Source organism: Athene cunicularia, assembly GCF_003259725.1.
Source record: "Athene cunicularia isolate RWA chromosome 5 unlocalized genomic scaffold, athCun1 chr5_part1, whole genome shotgun sequence".
NCBI classification, from domain to species: Eukaryota; Metazoa; Chordata; class Aves; order Strigiformes; family Strigidae; genus Athene; species Athene cunicularia.
The window spans coordinates 36,685,155-36,708,344 of NW_020799101.1; the positions used below are offsets into that span (position 1 = coordinate 36,685,155).

Genomic DNA, 23,190 nt, shown 5'->3' on the forward strand with positions numbered 1-23,190 from the left:
CTTCACCAGCTTTGTTGTCCTTCTCTGGACACGCTCCAGCACCTCAGTGTCTTTCTTGTACTGAGGGACCCAAAACTGAACACGGTATTCGAGGAGCGGCCTCACCAGTGCTGAGTGCAGGGGGACAGTCACATCCCTAGTGCCACTGGCCACACCATTTCTGATACAAGCCAGGATGACATCGGCCTTCTTGGCCACCTGGGCACTCTGCCAGCTCACATTCATCCAGCTGTTGACCAGCATTCTCTGGTCCTTTTCTGCCAGGCAGCTTTCCAGCCACTCTTCCTCAAGCCTGTGGTGTTGCATGGGGTTATTGTGACCCAGCTGCAGGAGCCGGCACTGAGCCTTGTTGAACCTCATACAACTAGTCTTGGCCCATCCATCCAGCTTGTCCAGATCCCCCTGCAGAGCCTCCCTATCCTCGAGCAGATCAACACTCCTGCCCAACTTGGTGTCATCTGCAAACTTACTGAGGGTGCATTTGATGCCCATGTCCAGATCATTGATAAAGATATTAAACAGAACTGGGCCCAATACTGAGCCCCAGAGAACACCATTTGTGACAGGCTGCCAACTGGATTTAACTCCATTCACTACAGTTCTTTGGGCGCAGCCATCCAGCCAGTTTTTTACCCAGCAAAGAGTACACCTGTTGAAGCCAGCCAGTTTCTCCAAGAGAATGCTGTGGGAAATGGTGACAAAGGCCTCACTAAATTCCAAACAACATCCACAGCCTTTTCCCTCATCTACTGAGTGGTTCATCTTGTCACAGAAGGAGATCAGGTTTGTCAGGCAGGACCTGCATTTCATAAACCCGTGCTGACCAGGCCGGATCATCTGGTTGTCCTGTACGTGCTATGTGATGGCACTCAAGCTGATCTGCTCCATAACCTTCCCTGGCACCTAGGTCAGACTAACAGGCCTGCAGTTCCCTGGATCCTCATTCCGGCCCTTCTTGTCTATGGGTGTCACATTTGCTAACCTCCAGGCAACTGGGACCTCCCTGGTCAGCCAGGACTGCTGATAAATGATGGAAAGTGGCTTGGCGAGCACCCCGGGCAGCTCCCTTGGGTGGATCCTATCCAGCCCCATAGACTGGTCTGTGTCTGAGTGCTGTAGCAGGTTGCTAACCATTTCTCCTTGGATTATGAGGGCTTCATTCTGCTCCTTAGCCCTGACTTCCAGCTCAAGGGGCTGGATACCCAGAGAACAACTTATTTTAGGATTGAGATGTGAGCTGGAGCTTTCAAGCTGTTCCAGGTGAGCTGTTGTGCAGCAATTTTCCTGCTTCAGGTGAAGTGTTTCAAATGCATAAGTATATGGTGACTCATTCTTAAAAAACAAAACAAAACAAAAAGTTCTCCTCTCATTCAGACTAATGCCAGACATAACTTTTGGTGTGTCCTTGGTTACAGACCAGCTGTTTTGTCTTGCTCTGCTTACTGTCATATGAATAAGCCCTGAATAAGCATTCCAAAACTGCAATGGTGAAGTAACCATGGTACTCGCTGGCATGGAGAAGGGCTGGGAGAGAGCCAAGGAGAATGGGGATAAAGTTTTACATTTATGTGACTTGCTAAGAACAACTGCCATGATTCTTTACCTTAAATTTGTTATAATTTTAGTGAAGCAGTTCTTTCAAATTGTACAGATGTTTGGCTGTAACTCTACCAGTCATTGAGAAAATATATTAAAAATAGAAATAATGTAACTTGCTGCAGTCATAATGGTTTCAGAGCATAAGTGAGACCAGATTTATCTCTCCCTGTAAAACATTAAAGGTAGTTGTTATGTGGACTCTGTAGCTGTTGAATAGCTGTTCTGCTTTGAAGATAACACCAGGTGAGGTTTTAATCTATAAAGAAGGGAAGCAAATAAACCACAGAAAATAAACCTGTTTCAAACAAAGCAAGTAGGCAGTAGAAAAAAAACATACACTAAGTACTACTATCTGGGGTTAACACTGTCTAAATTTTGCCTTAATAATCTGGAGGATAGCAAGTACAGTAATGAAGTTTGGAAATGTCATCCAAATTTTATGTGTCAAAACATAATGTGAGATTGTAGCCTCATACTATAAAGGGTTCTAATTACTTTAGTGAGGTGGTAATGTTTGCTGAGGAGAAAGAAGAGGCAATGAAATGTAATCAAACAGAACATGTACTGAAATCACTCTAAGATGAGGGGAATAAGGTCTAATCCAAATAAAATACAGACAGCATAGGTGTGTTTTCTTCTATTAATGCTGTAAAAGTTTTAGCTACCTACTAAATGGAGAAGAAGAAAATGCAATGAAAAAATATTTTTAATAGTCTTAAACATAGTTTTGGAGCCAGGTGAGGAGAATGGAGATGGCTACTAGTGTTGAGAAATGCAGACAGAAAGCTTTTCACGTATTTCAGTGGGAGCAGAGGAGAAGCTAGTTCAGTCTTTGTCACAGTGGGGCAAGAAAGAGCCCATAGAGAACTGGGCAGTGAAATCAGCGTCTGACCAAAGGAGGTGACTGAGGATGAGTGAAGGTTGCCCATCGTTAAGTGTGGGGCAGGAAGTATTGCTCTTTACATTGTATTCTGCTGAGCTGGAATTTGGGGAGCCTCAGAAAAAGATGTCACAGTACCCTAAACAAGTACAGAAGAAAGCTCTGTGTGGGGGTTTTTAGCAGAAGTATTAAGACAAATGAAGTGTCATTCAGCAGCTGTGATCCATGTTGGGAAAACCTGTCTCTATATGCTACATAAATCATGTGCCTTGTACAGTAATGCAGATTATGTGCATAGTACAATACTTTTTTTTCCAAGTGTTTAGACATGAGAAAATCTGCAGATGGCAGTGGATAACGAGGTCCAGTAAGCAGTGATAGAAAAGGGATGTGGCTGTTGGGTTGTTTTAAATGGAAATAGTGAAAAGTGTGTATCTGTTCTAAGCCATCTTATTATATAATGTGCTTATCATACGGAAAATCAGCTCTGTGAAAACACAAAGAAGTCTTTTTAATTTTTTTTTTTTTTTAAGATAACAATGATGGTATGGAGTCATGCAAGAGAGAGGGAATTTCTAGAAAAGTAGATTGTTTTCAGGTGAGATTAATTTTTGTATGGGCCTCCATTACAGAGTGTGCTGCTTTTGAAGCTATAGCTGTGGAAAAGCTGCAGGAGCAAATATCTGAATTTGAATTCTGCAAACCCTTACATTTAAAGAAGTGCTGTTTTTTCTAGGATACGCAGTTTACTTCAGAAACTTCTGCCTCATCTCTGCTATTGTTCAAGTATTTTGAATCAAGACACAATGAAAAGTTTTTACGGCCTCAAATTTCCATGCATGTGTACAAACCACATCCTTTAAAATACATAAATAAGTTTATGGTTTTTTTTCTGATTAAAAAGGCTCTAGACTGATAACCCTTAAGACAGAAATCTTTTGCTTATCCACATATCATATACAAGCATAAGCAGCGCTATGAACTTGAATTGTATGTGAATAGGATGAAACTGGACACAATGCACAACTGTAGCATAAACAGATGATTATCAACACAGTATGATACTGACCTAATCCAGCAAAAGTGCCAAATGAAAGGATGCTATAAAAATAGAGGAGGTTCATTAACAAGTATTTGGAGCTCAAACATCACTAGGTCACTTTCTTTCCTGACTTGGTGTTTGTTCATGTCTCTGTTTGCAGTAAGCTTCCTTCTTAATGGACCTGTGGGGGATGGTCATACAATATAAACATCACCGTAGCCCTGTCTACATTAAATAGGACTGGATTTATGGCCCTCTCCTCTTAACAGGACACTTTTATATAGAGAAAAACGTTTCCATCGTTCTTGAACAAGAATTCATTTACTCAGGTGCTTATATAACACTGATCAATTTGTTATCTAAGAATCTAAATAGAAATTAAAGGAAACAGAAGAAAACCTTTAAATAATTCGTCTTCTTCTCTGTCCTTTTTTTAATAAGCATTGCAAGTTTTCTTAATAAAGATTATTCTAATGTCAGACGGACAAAATATAGCAGCAGCTGCACAAACTTCAGATTCATAGATCTGAGTTCAAAGCATCCTAAACAGAGAAGCAGAAGCCTCTCTGAGGCAGAGGCAAACCCAGTCATTAAGTTATACAGAGTCTTCCTGCCAAGGCTGGTGGCAGAGGTGGGTACTTTCTGTTAGGTAGCTTTGATAGGCCAGTCAGCTCTCAGAGACTCCTCTTTGGTTGCTCTAACCTACACCAGTTACGAGTTAACCATCTCATATTATATTGTATTTTTTAATTACTACGCAAGCATTTGCTGTGCTGCCTGATCTCTGCAAATGCCCATGCTAGGTGTTCATAACTGAGTCATACAGAAGTAACTGGCCAGAGTAAATCCTTTGCAGCTAGGAGCAGAGCTGGAGTCTCTTCACTGCCACTTACGCCACTAAGTTTGATCTTGCTGAGCCTTTACTGACTCTGTTTCAGGCACTTAAGAAGTCTTTGTACCTCCCTGTTATATGTACTTTCTCAGCTGTGAAGGTCCTCCTTCTCTATGTAGATTAATTTACCCACTGAACTAGTTTTAAACTGTGATCACTGACTTCTTTCCTGAATCTTTTTCCTTAGCATGCCATAAACTTTTCTTCATCAGTGTTCACCGTTAATATAAGGTTAATGAAACCTGGACTGTAGCTTGAGCTTTATGGCAAAACTCTCTCTCTGCTTCCTTGTTTCCAGTTTCTGTTGATACCATAGCTGATTTTTCTAAGCCTCTGCTCTAGAAGTCACCTTGCATTCCTATGTCTCTCTTCTTTGCAGACATCAACACTGTTTCAAGTTGCAAGAGTATCAAGCACTTAAATTTTTAGACAATTAAAATGCTTGTCTAGCCTCCTACCTTCCATACTGGTTAATGCAACATCTTCATTTCTACTGTTACCAATTCTATTTTTTTTCTCCTCTTCCAAACATACCACAGAAAATAGAATTATTACCTTAGTGAGACTTACCCAGTCACAATGATATTATTGTTTTAATTTTTACATATTTTGTCAGTTCTGTAACTGGGAAAAAGGCCTTTTGCCTTGGTCTAATGGATAATTATGCACCTCCATGTTCATCAGCAGATTCTCAGGAACTGGGGCTAAGTCTCCTGTTCTTTATTGGGAGCCATTTAAAGGTCAGGATAGGAGAGGTAAGATTACTATAACAAAATCTGTTCTGAGTATAAACAGAGAACTTCAGTCTGTGACGTTGTTAATCCAACGCCCTTTACAAACAGTGTATTTACAGTTCACTAAAACAGCCTAAAAATGGGAGAGAGAAAGAACCAGATATGACTTTCAGGCTCTGGTCTGAGTTGTCTGAAGAATGCTCTGTTTGTAAGCTTAAGCCCCTTTGCAGAGACGGAATGAACACAAATTCCCATCCTGTTTATACAGAATCACTTTTCTGATTTTGATTGGACTTCAGTATGAGTTTTCCCCTCAAAACAACATGGAATTAACCTAGGGCAGATTCTCTCATCAATATCTGAAATGATGTCGTTTCTCCTAACATCAGAGTGGCAATGACCAGAGTTGTTTATCCTTGTAATGCCATGGCAAATCCCTCTGCCTTCGACCAGATCCTCTTTTTTCTCTTTTTTTTTTTGTTTTGTTTTGTTGTGGGTTTTTTGTAATTGAAAACAAGCAAACTAAAATGCTTAACTCAAATTTAAGTGTTTGTTATTCAGAAAAGTTCTGATAAGTCTGTCTTGGAGTATAGTATATTTAAAGCTTGGAGGCATATTGACTTCAGCAAGTAAAATGCATCGCATCTTCTGTGAAAAGGTAGGGATCAGATGTGATACCCATGTTCAAGCATTAGAATTTTTCATGATGATCTAAGTATATTAAAGGAGAATCATCTCAGGAGTTTGTATATCTAGGATATTATAATCTGAACTTGAATTTTTGCTTGTTTTATGAATCTAATGTAATTGTCATGTTCTAGATTGACAACACAGGAGAATGACAGCCAGTGAGTGGCATTCAGAATCTGCTGTACAGAAAGCAGCGTGTTTTCTTTGGTTCATCTTTATTAGTATATCTACCCTGGGTAGGACCGATTAATCTAGAGGGGTTTGTTCTATATAAACTTTTCTGATCTTTGATCTTTGTAATTCCTGTCTATGGTATCAGTGCCCTCAGCTGTGATCTAAAAACAGGCCAAAAAGGAAGAAACCCTCTTAACTGCTCAGAAACTGAATACAGACTACTGACCCACTTTAAGGAATAAAGACAATTTTGACATGAGACTGCCTGAGATGGACTGCACCTTAAAACGGAGGGGGTTTTGATGGTCTCCAATGTAGATGACCTGTTGGGAGCTGCCTGGCCAATTTTATCACATCTACCCATCATATTGTGTCAAGAAGGTAGTAAAATATGTAATTGTCATAATATCGCCATCCCCTGGACTGATGGTTGTAACTGTTGGAAAAATATGATGGGATATTAGGACATCTGCTCAGTCAGGAATGGAAAGGCTGTGTCCAGGAGATGGTAATGTATTATACCCACATTGTGGAAACATTGGAAGATACTTGTGACTAAAAGGTGAAAGGCAACATAAATAACTACCTGAGCCACCCTGCTTCGAGCTCTCACATATAGTATTTATGCCGTACTTTGATTAGGGAGAGGTATGTCCTTGGATACATATTAACAGAAAACAGTAAATTCTTCAATCCATGTTGAAGTTCAGTGTCTCTGACAGACTCATGATTGATGGATAGCTTCAACTTTCCAGATGCGGGTAGGAAGTACTGTAAAGTGAAGCTTGGTGAATGAATGGTTTCTTCCTTGAGTAATCAGATTGGAGCAACACTAAATTGGAAATAACTAACCAGGTCACTCATCAGTAAATGCCCCTGTCTCAGAAAAAAAAAAAAAAAAGTGACAGACCTAGGTTACAATACTGACGTTGTTCACTGGAAAGAGCCCATTTGATTTATCTTGGGCTTGCAAGGCACTTTCACATTTGCATCACAGTGATGGCTCATGGTCTCCCTTATCAGCCATTTCCTACAGGTGAGCCCTGAGTCTCTAGCAGAAGTTCTTGCACTAGTCCTGAGTGAACAGTCAACCTTGACTTTTTCTGCCATTTGACTTAATTTGGCTGTGCAGATGTCTCTGCAGTTCTGGGTGTTTACATGCTCCACAGCACCAGACTGGAAAGCTATGGAGGTTAGGTTGCAAAGACACCTGAATTGGCCTTGTACAGAGCTGACAGCGGTCCAAGAGTTTTGGCTCGGATTCTGAGCCAATAAAGCCTTGTCTAAAGCTGGCCTGCGCCAGCACTGCTGTTTTAATCAGCAAATTGATGTTTCTGGTCCAGATTGTGTGTTTGTTCTTCACTGTATGTCAGCAAAGTTCTTTCTGTTACTGTCACTATTTATTTATCTGTCTAATCATAATACAAAACTCTGTACCCATTGTCATCTCAAGGTACTGACAGAAAGTCACCTAATCCCCTCTTAACTTGTGTTGATGTTTCTATCTTGTATCAAAAACAACAAACTACTTTTTTCTTCTTTTTTCATACATTTTGTCTTACTTCTCACTTGTGATTTTATAATGGCCCTCTCAGTCTTTATTTGAAATCACAAAGCAAGCTAAAAAGATAAAATAAAAAAATTCAAGGGGTGTCTTACTCATCTAAATTAATGGTATAAAATGTAGAACAAAAAGCCAAACAAATTCCTGTAAGAAATGTAATAAAGTTTGCCATTTGGGTGCTGCTGCAGGAAAGAAGAGGTGGTGAGATTTTTTTCACTTTTTTTCCTAGAGTTGTTCATTTTCTTTGCTATGCCTGCATTCTCACCCTTTGAACATCACAAAATAATTTTTCTGAAGTTCACATGTAGTTAAGATCTCTAATGCACATAGACCAATCTGAATTTCTTAAGCATAATATCCATGCAAGAGAATATCTAAGAGTCGTAAATGCTACTCCCAGTTATTTTGTGAAAAGAATGACGATGTCTGATCTTTGCTTCTGTTTCTTCTTTAACATAAAAAGGTTTATTAACCTGCTGATGGTTATCTGAGGTGTGTTGTCATCAAAAATTTCAGATCTGATGGTTATAAAGCAGTGTTTCAGATCCTGAAGGGCAGTCCAGCCTTTAGTGCATCTATGCTATGTGCTGGAACAAGCATGTTTGCCTTTACTTGGTGAGGATTGGTGGGGCTCCACTACCCTCTAGAAATGTAAATGAAGTCTCCTGAAACATTTCTTGTCTGTTAGGGAAAAGTTTTTCTAGGACTCTTATTCAACAGTTGTACATTCAACAATACAGATGATGTTGGCCATTAAACTTTCTATGAACACATTGTTTTCCACCTCCTTGGTAAAATCTCTCCTAATAATGTCCTTCCTAGTGAAATTCTGAGTCTTGTAGAAAGTTTGAAATTACATTTTAAGTTAAACCTATCATCTTTTCTTAATACTTGTAAAGCATGACAGTATTCGAAAAGCACATGCATTTCATCTGTATGTACTAGCTCACAGGTCTGTTAGCATTTTCTTGTTCTTGTCCTCGTTACATGATGCCCAGTGGACTCTAAAATATATTCTACTGAGGCTTTACATAAGATAATATTGCTGTCTCTTACATGTGAATTTAGCACTGTTATGTTAGCTTGTCTCCAGGGGCTTTACTTTTAGGATCAGAACAAAGTGAACACATGAAAAAACTTGTAAAGAGTTTTTGTTTGTTTCATGTCAAAAGCATTTTGCAGCCACTATTGCGGGTGAAAAATATTTATGCTGTGGTCTAGGCCTTGGTTGAATCCCAGTCTGTTTGGCCCAGTTCTGGGAATTTAGGATTATGCCTTTACATCAAGGAAGTATGAAGGACACTGTTGTTTTTACTGATGCCCAAAACCAGTGAATGCAGGATGGGGAGAGCACACTTGTGATGCTGTTTTACAATGGACTAATTCTCTTTCAATTTATAAACAATAATGCTGAGCTTTTTCACCATTTAGAAGGCCAAAAGAAAGTGAAAGAAGGAAGGAGTATTAGCTAAATAAAGATTTGAGACACATTAGAAATGGGCTTTGGGGTTGAATTTACAGCGAATACTTTTTTATCTGTAGAAGATGAATATGTTATTGAAACTGTCATAATCATAGAATCATAGACTGGTTTGGGGTAGAAGTGCCATTGGCAGGGACACCTTCCACTAGATGAGGTTGCTCAAAGCCCTGTCCTACCTGGTCTTGAACACTTTCAGGGAAGATTCATAGAGCTCTGAAGAATAATAAAAGTAATAAATCATGATGGCAATACTTAAGAATGTGTATTCCTTATGTTGTGCTGGTGAATTACACAAAGCTGGTCTACTCTGTACAGTGCTGAGGGCTGGATGCTGTTTGGATCCCAGCCTCTGCAGCCGTGTGGGCAGTGGAGCCCAGGACATCTCTATCTGGGCATGTGCTTCTGTGGGGGAGAAAGTGTTCAGCTGCTGGGCTTCCATGCTGTCCTCCCAGCTGGTCCTCTCTCTTCCAGGCAAATCTGGCAGACTGGGTGGAAGCAGCCATGTATTCTGAGGAGAACTGCTCTGGTGCTATTGTACTGGTACTCCCGTAGGAGTCCTTCCTGATTGGGTATGCATGATCCCAGGGATAAGGCAGTGTTCCAGTATGTGTCATAAATAAGAATTGTATCCTCAGCCCTTTTCTTATTTCCAGAACCAAAGTCCAACAGAACAGTGTGGAAGACTGAAAAGCTAAATAAACTTTATTTTCTGTTCTTCTCACTAACAGTATGCTATAAGTCTGATGAGTGACCACAAGCTGTCACATAGGAGAATTCCCCTAAGGAGGCTGTTTTTATGCTACCCAACTACTTTATCCAGCCACAGCACCATCCTCAGATCTCTTTTCTTGGTACTTTCATTGTGGTAACCAGGACACGCTGGCTGGTTGGCCACTTTCCTGCTTAGTAAAAGCTACAAGCATTTTCTCCTAAATTACCCTTCACATTGGACAATTACCAGGGCTTTGGGCCTCAAAAGTGTTATAGCATAGGAAATCATCATGGCCAAGCTCTTGTGAAGTTTCCTGGCCTCTAGAGGACTCTCCACTGGGAAAATTAGGAGAGACTTGGTAACAGGAAAGACGACAAAATTCATTTTACAAAATAGGGAATAAGGTACGTGGCAGGGAGACAGAAAGCACTTCTGGGAAGAGGAATTTCGCAGGGTCTGGTGTTACATGAGCAGAAGGGAGCCGACTGGCCCTGCATAGCCCATATTTCACGCTGGGGAGCTTGCACTAGAAGTCTGGCTTCAGTGGAAGTATACTGGAGGCAGCCTGTTTTTGTGCAGTTCTCTGGCCAGGTTGCTGCAGTTCAGACATAATTTGGATAAACATCTGGGATTGAATTTGCTTTTCCAGTTGAAACTTGAAGTCACCCAGTGATTGCCTGGGCAGTGCAGTTCCCTGCCACTGAAGTTTTTGTTATGTTAAGGCACTTGGTTAGAGGGTTCAGGGATCTGCTTGCAGTCTGGGAGCGAACAGCTAGGCAAAAGCAGCATTGTGTTAGACGTGGCCTACTGCATTCAGGACAGTTCACCTTGGAAAGTTTTGCTTTTGTTGTCTGTGATTGATACTCATTTGAGGTTTTGATGGTTTCCTTCCACTGAAGTTATGTTTGCTCAGTCCAAGGATGTTCAGAGCTCCTCATTATAGCGCCTGAAGCTAAAACCACGTCCAAATGGCAGTACATATTACATGCTGAGCTCTCTCACTTGAAATCCAATGTTTGGCACACCACAAGGACTGAAACAATTTGCAGACTGGTTATCTGTTGCTAGCAACTGCCTCCATAGGCACAGCCAAAACACGTGCCTTTGTTCTGGTTTTATGAGAGGGGAAGGAGTTGACCCCACTGAATATTTAAGAAGACAGATAGCTTAGGTGTTGCTTATTGATCTTCTGCTGTACCCACTGGGTAGGGGAAAGCAGGGTACCTCTGCAGCTGTGCCTACCTGGCAGAGAATTAGTACAGTGAAGTTGCTGCAGATGTCTATTTCCATGCCTGATTTTGGACTGAAGCAAAGGAATGCTACATGATTTTCATATAATTGCTCAAACAACCATTGGCAAAGTTAGGAAGAAAACTCATGAATCCTGATTCTCAGGTCCTAGCATTATGCACTATGAAAAAGTCCTTTATAGATGTGTTGCTCTTTAGCAGCAAGATCTGAAGCCAGTCAGGTATAGCAGGGCTTGATTTGGAGAGTGTCCTTTTTTCTGGACTCATCCACTCCCCTGATTCTCCTCTATTCTTAAAAGACTCTTGGTTTTCATTTCTATCTCCTCCTTTTGTTTGTTTTCCTTCCATTTCTTTCCTTTGCAAGTATTGAATGTCTCCTCTGGGAGTAAGCCTAGCCACATATGTGTGCAGTGATGGTTTATTTTTATTGGAGTCATTGCCTGTGACTGTTATTCATTACTATAGGAAGAACTGCACTAACAAACTGCTTGGAGAGCTTTTATTTTTTTCTGTTGTAAAAAGTCCTGTTTTGTCCACAGCCATTGGGAGCATCTACTGCCATCATTAAGACACTGAGAGTTTGGAGCTCTGACACTAGTACTGCCTCCTGAATGTCCTGTTGTGTCTGGTGTTGCAAAGCAGAATCTCAGCTTCTCTCGGCTTCCTTGTATCTTGTCTCTTTAGGTCAGCTTTTTGGCTATCTGTCCACCTTTCTGCTACCTAAGCAACTCAGTTGTCCTCTGCTTGGGGAAGAATTTGTAGCTGCACAAAGCTAGTGCGGTCACTGACTACTGTTATAGCCTCTTATGCTAATAAAGGGTGTAGCCAGAACACCACCAAACAAGGCTTGCCTGAGATGAAATGGCTGATTCAGAAAAGGCAAGTCAAAAGTAGTATCAAATGCTTTTATCTCGCTTGCACTTCTAGTCTTGACATTGGATAAGTAATCAGCAGCCTTATTTCATTACTTTTATTCTCAAGTTATCACACATTTCTGTGTCACCATGGGCAAGATCACCCTCTCCTATCTTTAAGGTCCTCTAAAAAATTCCTGATCCTTCTTTAAGATGAATCTGTAGCATAAATAATAAAATTATTGACAGTTAAATTAGGAACATATGCTTAGCATAAATGTAAGTCAGAGTTTAGAGATGTAAGCAGCCTCAATAATTTCACATAAAAAATACAGCAATATAAAATCAATGAGTATTAATTAACTACTTCTGAGGTCAGAGTGGACCACACCACAGTGAGGAAAGGTGAGTGATCTGCCCAGGCTTACCTGAAAGTACATCGGACCTTACCCTAAAAGTTAATGCTAGGATAAAACAAACAGGCAAGAAGTGATTGATCGGAAATTTGCCTAATATCGCATAGGTTCCTAATTTCTAGGGTTTTGTTTTAAATATTTCAGAATGTCTGCTTTCCACTAGCACTGACTCTTAAAATCAAAAGTAATCTGTCAGAATTTGGCTGAAAAGGTTTGATCTCTTTGATATTAATTTACATTTGTTAATTTAAGTGTCATGTTGATATTTCAGGATTGAGATTTCTTTGAATTCTTTATGCCGTGTTGAATCCATCTCCTATATTCCCCCAGGCTTGTGAAGGCTTTCCCTTCATTAATTTTCTTACTCAAACCAGTGCCCTCTGTTGCTGTTTCCCTCGCAAAACTGTCTTAAATGCGTTTTAATTTCTCCCTCCCTCTCTTAATATGAAAGACAGAGAGTTCTTGGCTTTGTAGTCTTAACAATGTTTTTTAATATATGGAATTTGTATGCATTGCACTAAAAGAAAATAAACAGATATGCTGCTACATTTTGGGGGGTGAGACAACAGCAGGATGGCCAACTGCCTTTTGAGTCCATTCATTTGGCTGTTGTTTCCAGATGTGTGCTAATGGACATTTTTAGAATGTACACACAAACTCTGCTTGCCTACTTTTCTGCATTAATTGGTTTGGATTTATGGAATGCCTCTCATAAAGTGTCTCTAGCTGCCATTGTTGCTTTTCTATAAAGTAGTAGAAAGGAAACTCATTCCTAAACAGTTTCCTCTGGACAGGATTTTCTTGTGGGGGAAGGAGAGATACAATCCATTTAAATTGCTCTATAAAGACTTTTACTGAGTTGTGGCCCATTAACCTGACCTTGATAAAAGCCTTTTCAAACAACTGGACTTCAGGGAACCACGTCTCTCAGGTGCTGTGCATGGCACAAATGAAATGATGGCTTCCTAAGAAATAATTTTAATCCAAAGTGTGATTAGTGTGATTTTTTTTTTTTTATTGACTTGTGCAAAGGTACATCCACATCTACTCCTGGTACTGGAGCATGTTTGTAGTCCTACCTCATTGTTTGCTCTCTAGTTCTCAAGACACCTTAAGCTTTCCCTGTATCAATCCACCAAGTTTGTTTTTACCAAGGAGGATATATGTGTGGGGTCTAGATGATTAGGAAGGCTGAAGGATGACTGCATATATCTCTTTTCCGTCAACCTGTCCGTTTTTCCTCTTTATTCCCAATCACTGCCCAGCCTGTGGCCTTTTCTACTGACAACAAACATACAGGTGCAGACAATACTGCTGGGGTGGCTGAGCTTTCTCCTTCTTGAAAGGGGAAAATCTGCACATAAAGAGATTTCCGTTGCAGTGGGATTTGGAGGAAGATACAAAGCAGAGGATAGTCACTTCCATAAGAAAACACAAGTCCCTGATAAAGTCAAACTCTACAGTGATTTTCTTGTGAAGGCAGTGTGATTTGATAACATCTTACGTAGATTTGAGTATTGGTAACACTATACAATCTTTCAGATTGTATTTAATTTCTGAACTTCAATTTACCCAAATGCATAATGGGGGTAATTTTTTCTCCACTCTGTAAGGCCTTTTTAAAATCTCCAGATTAAGTACCATATGCAAGCAAAAGGCTGTTACCCTAAGAATCATTTGCGGTGGGAGATCAGTAAATTGTTTATAGGTATATCCTGTGAGCTTAGTAAATGATTGCAGGATACCTAAACTACATTTTTGTCACCAGAACTCTGGAAACATACTAGGGTCAGTTTTTGTTTCTGAAACAAGGAGTCATTATCTCCCAAGGTAAATCAGAACCCCTTGTGAGACTGAAGCCTCAGAGAGCTCCAAGGTCTAACGAGCACTAGTGTTTGGTGAGGCTTGGCAGAAAGCACAACCGTTTTTTCTCCTACCTTGTAAAAAGCAATCCCATTGCCCTGAAGGATGCTTCAATGTGAAGAGGGAGCAGGGAACAACCAGTATACTGCTGTGTGAAGCTTTGATGCCACTGTGGCATTAGTGCCTGTTAGGGAACTCTTGGTTCTCTCCTCAGACACCTTCCCGGTGGGCTGGAGCCAGCGTGACCTGTGACATTGGGAAAGAGAGCTGGCCCTGGGAACTGGGTCGTAGCTCCTGCTCAAAAGTAAATGATCTGCAGAATAAGGACTGTCGCTTTTGTTTCTAGAATATATAAAATTCCTGCACATAGAGCCCAAGAAGAACCAGAAGGGAGGGCAGAAAAAACACTTACGAGGTCTGCTGGGATATCTGATGCAAAATCAACTTTGTTGTTTTCCTTACTGGCTTTTTCCTGGGCTCTGTTGCAGCTGAAAAAACAACCCTTCTAATCTACAATAAGAAGGAAAATTCTGGCATGAAGATTGTCCACCCAGACAATTTGGCACAATCAGGGGAAAGATTTGTTTAGTTTAGCATTGGTTTTATTAGTGCGTGAGTCTAACTGAATCTTGAGATAGTCTTTTTCCCTGTTGAATGACACTGTCAGTGGTGTAGGTTTCCTTCTCAGTTCTCAGCTACACTCTTCCAAGCGAACATGGTGTAGCTGAAGAGTTCTCCTGAAATGCACCGTTAGCAACGATTGTTTACTGCAATAGGACAACTAGCAAAAAATTCCATCAAGCCAGCGTTGTTTCACTAATGGCAGCGAGCTCAGTGAGAGCCAGACTCCTTTCACAGATCTCACGTATTTGGTCAGTACATCTGAATTCCAAAATATGTATTGGCTGTAAATGTGGTTTTGTTATTCATTCGGTCCTTAGTGCACGTATACACATTTTGTCAGTACAAAAGATGAGATAAGGTAAATCTAGCAGAAAAGGAAATTAAGGAAAAACAACAAACAGAGCAAAATAGATAGAGAATAATCTGTTCACCGATAAGCAGCTGACATACTTGGAAAGAAGCTTCAAATGGTTTCACTCGTGTTCCTCAGTCATTTCTAAGAACCAATTTCTTGTAATAGTCTTATTAAAAAAACGGTGAAGAAACTGGGTCTTTCCAGTCTAAACAGAAATGATGTATTATTAAATGTTAATACAGCTGATTTTCTCAAATATTAATTGAAATATCTTAGCCCATTACTTCTGTTAAACTCATTAGTTTTCAATTATGAATCATTCTTTTTCTCATGTGAGAGCTCATAGCTCAGTCAAAATCATCTTACTGTTTCACTGTTTGGTAGTTTATCATCCCAGCATTTTGATAACTAATTTAATATCAGACTCTGTACCCTTCATGTTCTTTACTTTTTTTTTTGGCAGGACACTGGCTTGATTTCTGGTTATGAGACTACTTCTGAAAGTCCATCTGGTACATCTTCCAACTCATCACTTTCCTTGCTATTGACAGGGGATGTTGTCCCAATAATTAGTACTTTCTGCTGGGCTTCTGCAATCAATTTCTGTGATTCATCTCTTCCATAAAGCTTATAAACAATAAACAGTATTAATAAAAACGCTTTCCCTAATTAAAAAACAAACTTTAATGTACAATTTTTCTGCTGTCATCATCAATTCTCTCTTAGTCTTTTGTTTCTCAGCTCTTCTGCCTGTCTCCCATTTGTCTTCCTTTATCTAATCTAATGGCATCTATCCAGTTTCTATTCGCTTTTCATTGGGGTGAGATATCTCCTCTTCCATAGTAACTTTGTGTTCTTAATGTGCCTCATGGCAGAAATAATTTTTTAGCTGTTTAATGTTTATTCTACATTGTTATCAAATAATAAATAATTATTGCAAACCTCCTGACAGGGAAATGTGTTGCTCAAAAAGTATGACAAGAAACTATGATTTGACCATTTTGTAAATTTAGGACTTTGCAAAACTTAAAATAGCTTTGATTTTTATTTCTATCATCTATCTATATCATTTGCACTTTAGTAGGGCAGCAGCGTAAGAGTAACTGCATCTGGATTTTATATTCCATTCCAGCAGCTCATGGATAGCATTCCACAAGTATCATGGACAGGATGAATTAGAAAGACTCAGTACTGCTTCATCATTTTTCTATGTCTATTTTCTATTCATTTCACCATTTAAAAATTAATTTTTGTAATCTAAATGCCTGTTAACTTCTTTAGATTGTTACTCACCATTACTGTTTACTCATCTCAAAATGTGTACTCCTTTTGGTGCAACTTTGACTGCACTGAAGTGTCAATAGGAAAAATTTTGTGGTGAGGCCTAGATTTCATCTTTGATTCCTTGATTAAATAGTGCTTATTATATGTTGGACTGAAAACTTTGGTTCTTAATCTTAAGTTTGGGAAAGTAAGAGTGTGGAAAGAGGTTTATGTTTCAGCCTGAATAAAGAATTCTGATTCAGATCCAGGTGCAGATAATAAACCTTCTTGTACTCTCTCCAGTTTTTGTCCAGGACTGGTTCAGAATTGGAACAAGACATATAGTTAAATATAAGTTAATCTTAGAAATGCCTGTTCTGCCTGAGCTATCTGCTTCTGAGTTATCCTGGAAGGCCCCTTGTGTTCTCCACATCCTCAGGTGGCTGCTTGGAATCTTAGGGAGAAAAGCATATGCTCACCAGGAGATAGAGATGAGAAGATTTTAAATTATACATACTGTATTTGAAAACGAGAAACTTTTTCTTGGTTTATTGACCACAAAGATCCTTCGTTGCATATAATCAAGGGACATTGTTAGAATGTATTGTTCCAACTCTGTCAGTTCTATCTGCATAAAAGATGGGTTGGCAGGGCTTCATTTCTTCTCAGGATGCCCACAGGACTTGAAGCGACTTCATAGGTCATGGAGTGCATCCCAGGCACTGCTTTATAGCCCTTTCATAAATATTTTAAGCTGAATCTTTAAAAAAAAAAAAAAAATAAAAATTAAGCATTGCCTCTTTGAGTTGAAGGCGCTTCCAGAATCTCCCTTTACTGATCGTTACAAACTTCAACATTTCCAGCCAAAATTGTCTTCATGGCTGCACGTTTGTTATTGTGCCAGTGCTGTCAGTTTGAGAAGTAGTTCTCCTTCCTCCTGCTCCATTCTCTCGTTTCATTCACTTACACACATAGGCAACAGTCAACCTTCATTTTGTGCTAGATTCATTGAGCTACATTTTTCTAGTGGCCTCTAAGATGAGCACTCCATTCTCCTCACCAGCATATAGCCCGGCTCTTGCAGTTTGACTTCATGAGTGACCTATACATGGTATTCCAGACTAAAGCTTGCTAGGGGCTTGCGCAGAAACATCATATCCCTGGTTTTGCCAGTTGTTTGTGGTGGTGCACTGTACAGTTGGATCTGTCATTGTCCTGGCTACATCACCTTGTGGATCAGTAATCTTGTGAGGTACTAGTATATCTGGGAAGTGTTTTCTTTCAATAACTGACTGTTTCTCCTTCTGTCTTACAGCTTCTGTGCTTATCCTTCTTTTCTTCATTATTGTTTCCCATTTAGCAGTGTTAAAAGCTTTAAAGAGATCCAAAGAGATGAGGTCAGATTTATTTTGGATGTCTAAAAAATTCAAACGAGGATGTCAGGTGTGTCTGGCATGACATCCATGTTTCATTTTATCCCATTTTCCAAGTCTTTATATATTCTTCCCTTCAAAATTTCTTCTAAAGATCTGGATAATACTGAAATGAGATTACAGGTCTCAACTCACCAATTTACTTTTTTTTTCTCTTCTCCTTGAGGACTATGTCTGCTGCTTCTCACTTAAATTTCATAGATGTATGACAAATACTAGCTATCAGACCTAAATTCACATGCTGATTCTTACAGTGGTTTTTTGATAGAAATTATGTGTTTTCTACTGAATGCACTAAGATCCTGAAGTTTTATTGCCACTCAGTTGTTATTTCTATATCTATATGATATAGATAATTCCCATTATCTTGCCTTTTTGTCTTTTTCAGCGTGGTCCGGCTTGTTGAAAACTGATTATTTCTTCACTCATATCTAGAATATATCCCAATGTCATTTCATTATAACTCTCAATTTTTATTTCCTTTTTCATATTGTTAATAATCTCTCCAGGATCAACATTACCTTGATTTTTGGTAATCCTTGATTAACACTTCCACTTCTTGGCCTCCAAAACATAATTTTCTTTTTTTGATATGTATTTCCTTCTATGTTTTCTAAGTTCCTTGTGTATACATAAGAACGTACTCTGTGTTCGCTATTCCAACCAGAGGATGGTTTGCAATGACCTTTTAGAGTTTTTTCTCTTTAGTTGAAACACAAATCTAAATACATAGTTACTTTTTTTTAAAAGTGATGTTAATATAAAGTTTGGTGTTATAAAAAAGAATTCTGTGTACTCTATCTGGTAGTGAAACACACAGTCATACTTTAAAGGTTATTTTTCTCAGTAAGCAAACATACAAAATAAAGCAATACCTTTGAATATTCTGAGCTGTTCCTTTTTCATTAAAAAGGAAGCTAATTTTGAGCCTCATATGTAACTGTGCAGCAGCAGCCTTTCAGAGGGGCCCTGTGATGTGCTGCTGAAAGGATGTGATTTATTATATTTTTTCATGGCTATACTTATACACATATTGTAACTGCATAAAAATGCAGTAACAGAATGTACGTAGGGTTATTTGAATGTCTATCCATTTACACGTACAACTGTGCCTAGTGCACATGCATATATAGGTTAGTATTTATGTGCATAGTACTGCACAGAATGCCAAAAATTTGACCTTAGACATCAGATTTGTAACTGTTTCGTTTCAGGCCTTTCTGATTAAACATCCAGCTGTTGTGGGAGACTGTAGCTGAACGTTTGCACAGTTTTTCCACCCCATCCTCTCCCTCATTTTCTCAGAGCTGAGGGGGTGTGGGAAGCACCAGGAGACACTGCTTTCCTCCTGGCAGAGTCCCCCTCCTGCCGTGTCAGTGGGAAGTGCTGGCTCTGGGGATGATGACGAGCAAGGGAATTTGGGTTTTGTCAAGGTGCGTCATGGATGTGGGATGTGACGTGCCCCTCCTTTCTCCAGAAGTTCGCTCCAGACAGAAGGGTAATTAACATGGAAGAGGGGAAAGTGCTACCACAGCAGTTTTCCTACTCGGAGTAGTTCACAAAGGTTGTATCGCATCCTGAGGTGGTTTTGCCAGCTTCATATGACTGAAAGGAAAACACTCACATTTGGACTGGTCTGATGTTTTCTGGCTATATTTGTGGTCTTTATGTGCCTGCCTTTATTTTTTACTGTCTGAAGAAGGGATACTATGTTTGGTTTAAAATCTGAAAACCATAAAGATGTTAGCTAGCTGTGGGTAATAATGGTTATGTCTGGAAGAACTAGATAATGAGGATTTTGTTTCTTCAGCCTGTATCAGAATCAGGTGAGAAAGAGTTGCAGGACATCTAAGCATGGTCCTGTCTGCAGACTACATACAAATACAAATTAAACCTACCTACTATACAGACACTCTTAGCATTTAAATTACCTTGATTCTGCAGCAGAATTTGCTGCCAAATCCTCTGGTTGCATAAAGACACCGCAGAGCTCAAGCTTCTAGTGCTTGATATTGTTACACTTAGGAATAAATGTCCCAGTCCTGTGTGTCTATGAAGTGCTGTCTGACTTTTTAGTGAAATGTGAGCAGTTTTGGTGAGCGTGAACTTCCTTGTTTTTCTGTAGTCTCTCTTGGCTTTTATAAAACCTTCTCACTGTTTCCCTGCTGATCGTTAGGCACCACCAAATGAAATTCATATGCAGTGACCCTTACAAGTGCTTGTTTGGCAGAATTAGAGCATGACCTTTGGAAATAATGGGGATTTTTTTACTCCATCTGAAATCAGCAGGATCTGTCATGTCCCACACCTCTAAAAATAAGATTGTTACTGTCTGAAGTTCTAAGAAATCTGTATTTGGTTGTATCTGACGGAGTGCTGCCTATCTTGGGCTGAGAGGGTGTAACGTCTGACAGGGCTTTGGAAATTTAGGCACGAGGTGCATGATGGTTCCATAGCCTCATGGATGGGGTGGATGAAATCAGTGCATTGAAGGAATGGAAGCCAGGGCGCCTGCTCTGTGTCCAGGGCAGCCGTGACTCAGGCTCTGCGATACTGCTCTGCTTGGAGCAGGTCCCTGCAGAGCAGCAGCATGGGCAGAGGGGAACCTCCTGCCCAAACCCTGTCCTCAGGGGCCAGGAAGGTGGGAAGGCTCATCCAGGGTGTGTGACCACTGCTGCGAGTGCTGGTTTCCAGTTCCCGGCCTTTTTCCGACTGTTGAAGAGGTGAGCGGAGGTTTCAGCTTTGTTCAGTAGCTCTGTGCTGGAGGCAGAGCAGCAGCACAGTCTCTGCTTCAGCCACTGCTTTCAGTGTCTTCTCCAGGGCCCACATGGGGACCATTAGATCACCGTTTGTGCTGATTACAGTCTGTGCAGAGCTTATTAAATTTATCATGAAAATGTCACCTTCATGTAGGTGACAGAATAGGGGTTATTTTGAGGCAAGCTGTGAGGGAGCGGTCCTCGGCAATGAGCAAAAATCAAACAGCCAAGCAATAAAGCCTGGCACTTTGGTGTGAGTTTGCCACTGCAGGTCCCACATCCCCTACCCTGCCAACAAGCCCATTTCTTTGTCTCCAGAGCTCTGCCACAGCTCATCTTCCACAGATGATGGTTCCTCCATAGTAGAGCCAGTGAGATTCACCTCTGACCATGGAGAGCCAGCACACCTGAATGCTGAGCTAAATTCAATTGCAGTGTAGAAGACCCTGAGGGAATTCCTGTTCCTATTTTGATACTCCAAGGACAAGATCCTTGAATTAAAGCTTGACTCAGTCATTACCCCTTTTACAAAAGAGGACATCCAGACACTTGCAGTGGTGATCATGGTGTCCCATGGGTGGACCATGCTGCTTCCGGGGACCAGAGGAAGAAAACGGATGGAGTTCTTGGAGAAGCCAAGGGGGGCACATCTGTGGAATGGCTGATGGCAATTAAAATTGTGTTACACAATGGCAGTTGCAGTTCTGCTCAAAATTACTTATCTGAGTGCAACTGCCTGAACCAGCAGGAATGATTAAGTTTAACAGGATGCCAGTAAGACAAGCAAAATTGCTGCTTTCACGACAGTGGTTTTTTAGGACCTGTGAATCCTTTTAAAATTGCAGTGTGATCTATACATGTTTGTGAGAAGACCTCAACTAGTGAAGTGACAGGGATGGATCAATAGCTACCTTGTTATTTCTGCAGTATGCTTTTCTACTGACAGTAAAATCCAGTGAGATTATTCTACAGATTTGAGCTCTGATCAGTATGTTATAAAGATGTGCACTTATGTATTACTTGTTTGGTTTGCAGCTCCTGGTTGCTAAATCCCCTGTTGCTCCATTCTCCTCTTTTTTCTACACCATTGAGAAATCAGGCTTGGTTCTTCAAGGTAAGACCAGAGTATTGTTTGGCTTTCCTTTTCAATTAGTATTTAAGCAGGCTAAATGTAGCTAACAACAGCTATTGTTGAAAATGGTGCTGTTTATACCTAATTAAAAACTCACACATTTAAACAGTCTGGTTGACAAGGGCAGCCTTTTACTGTGGTCACTGTTTTGTCTTGGATTATACAAAATTAGTTGTTGCATATTGCCATGGATCGAAGAATGGGCCCTGAAATTATTAATCATGGCTCCCTGTTTTCCTTCAAGGTGAAGTAGAATGGTTCTGGCAACGTTGCTCCTATGGGATAGGTTTCTCCAGAAGAAACATAACCATCTATCATTAATAAATGGTTCTTCTTTAGTAAATGGTTTGACATCAATAAAAACACAGGAAATTAATACCTATTCTTCATTTTTGTGATCATTTTTGTGCTAATGCTCCAAAGTCTTAAATAATCCTCAGATTCTCTACAATATGAGGTAGTGTACTGAAAAGCTAGATACTACTACCATCATGGCAGGGAACTAGGGTTCCTTGTGGCTATGTCCTAAATCATGTACTTTCAGACCACAGCAAAAAGGGGAGGTCAGCTCTTCACTTCTTTTCCCTGTTTATCCCAATAAATCTTCCTTTAATGTCTTTACTTTTTTACAGACATTCATAGATCGATTTTGTTGAGTTGATGTCTGTTGATATGCAGCCTGGCTCCTGATTGCTGCGTTAGTTTAGCAGACTAAATAAAACTTTTTGTTCAGTTATTACATTCTGATATGCAGCCATGGCATTAAGAAAGGTGAGTGTTTCTGTTTCTCAGGTTCTAGTGATTGAGAATCACTGATCCCATAAAGCACTATGAACATTTTAAGCTATGTGAACAGTTCTCTTCCTCTGATTGCCCATTTCTCACCTTCAAACAGGCTATACCAGACCAACAACATATTTATGGTTACTAATGACTAAATACGCTTACATCTCTGATGATATATTATGTAGGAAAACGAAACAAAAATGGTTTATGGTGCATTTTTGCTGCCATTTGATGCATCTACATAATGATAATGTGGGGGTCCATCTGGTGTTTTCTAAGCCTTTGGATACTATACGCAGTGTATTCTTAGATGGCATTTTGGGAATAAGATCTGCTTTATTTGGTACCATTAATTTTAAAAAGACTACAGGAACTAGAAACAGTTTTTATTAGTTTAAACTAGATGGCTTGCAGAAGTTGAGACACCAGTTTAGATTTCTCTAAGTAAATGCTGTCTCAATATCAGGCATTCTTTGTACATTTTGGAAGGCTGCTTGAATCTCTTTTTGTGTAAGCCTCTTCTTACTTTCTGACTACACTGTTATGTTTCCATTTTAGATATTTTTCTCCAAAATGGGTAGTAAGGAAGGGCACGGTTCCCCTGATGATGTGCCCCAGACTATGTTACATAGACTTGTAAGCATTTACATGCAAGCCATCTGACTGAGTTGTACAAAGCAAATAT

The 23,190-nt window shown here is 39.9% G+C and overlaps 1 protein-coding gene across 5 annotated transcripts in view; it reads left to right on the forward strand.

Annotated features, from left to right (window-relative positions):
- Nucleotides 1-23,190, forward strand: part of RAD51B (RAD51 paralog B) — a 451,378-nt gene that overhangs the window by 294,397 nt on the left and 133,791 nt on the right. For all 5 annotated transcript variants that reach the window (XR_003398462.1, XR_003398463.1, XM_026848994.1 and 2 more), the window contains exon 10: nucleotides 21,623-21,701. Coding sequence is in view for 3 of the 5 variants with exons in the window: in XM_026848994.1 (XP_026704795.1) it covers nucleotides 21,623-21,701 (79 nt within the window). In the remaining 2 variants the exon portion in view is untranslated. The remainder of the gene's footprint in view (nucleotides 1-21,622; nucleotides 21,702-23,190) is intronic.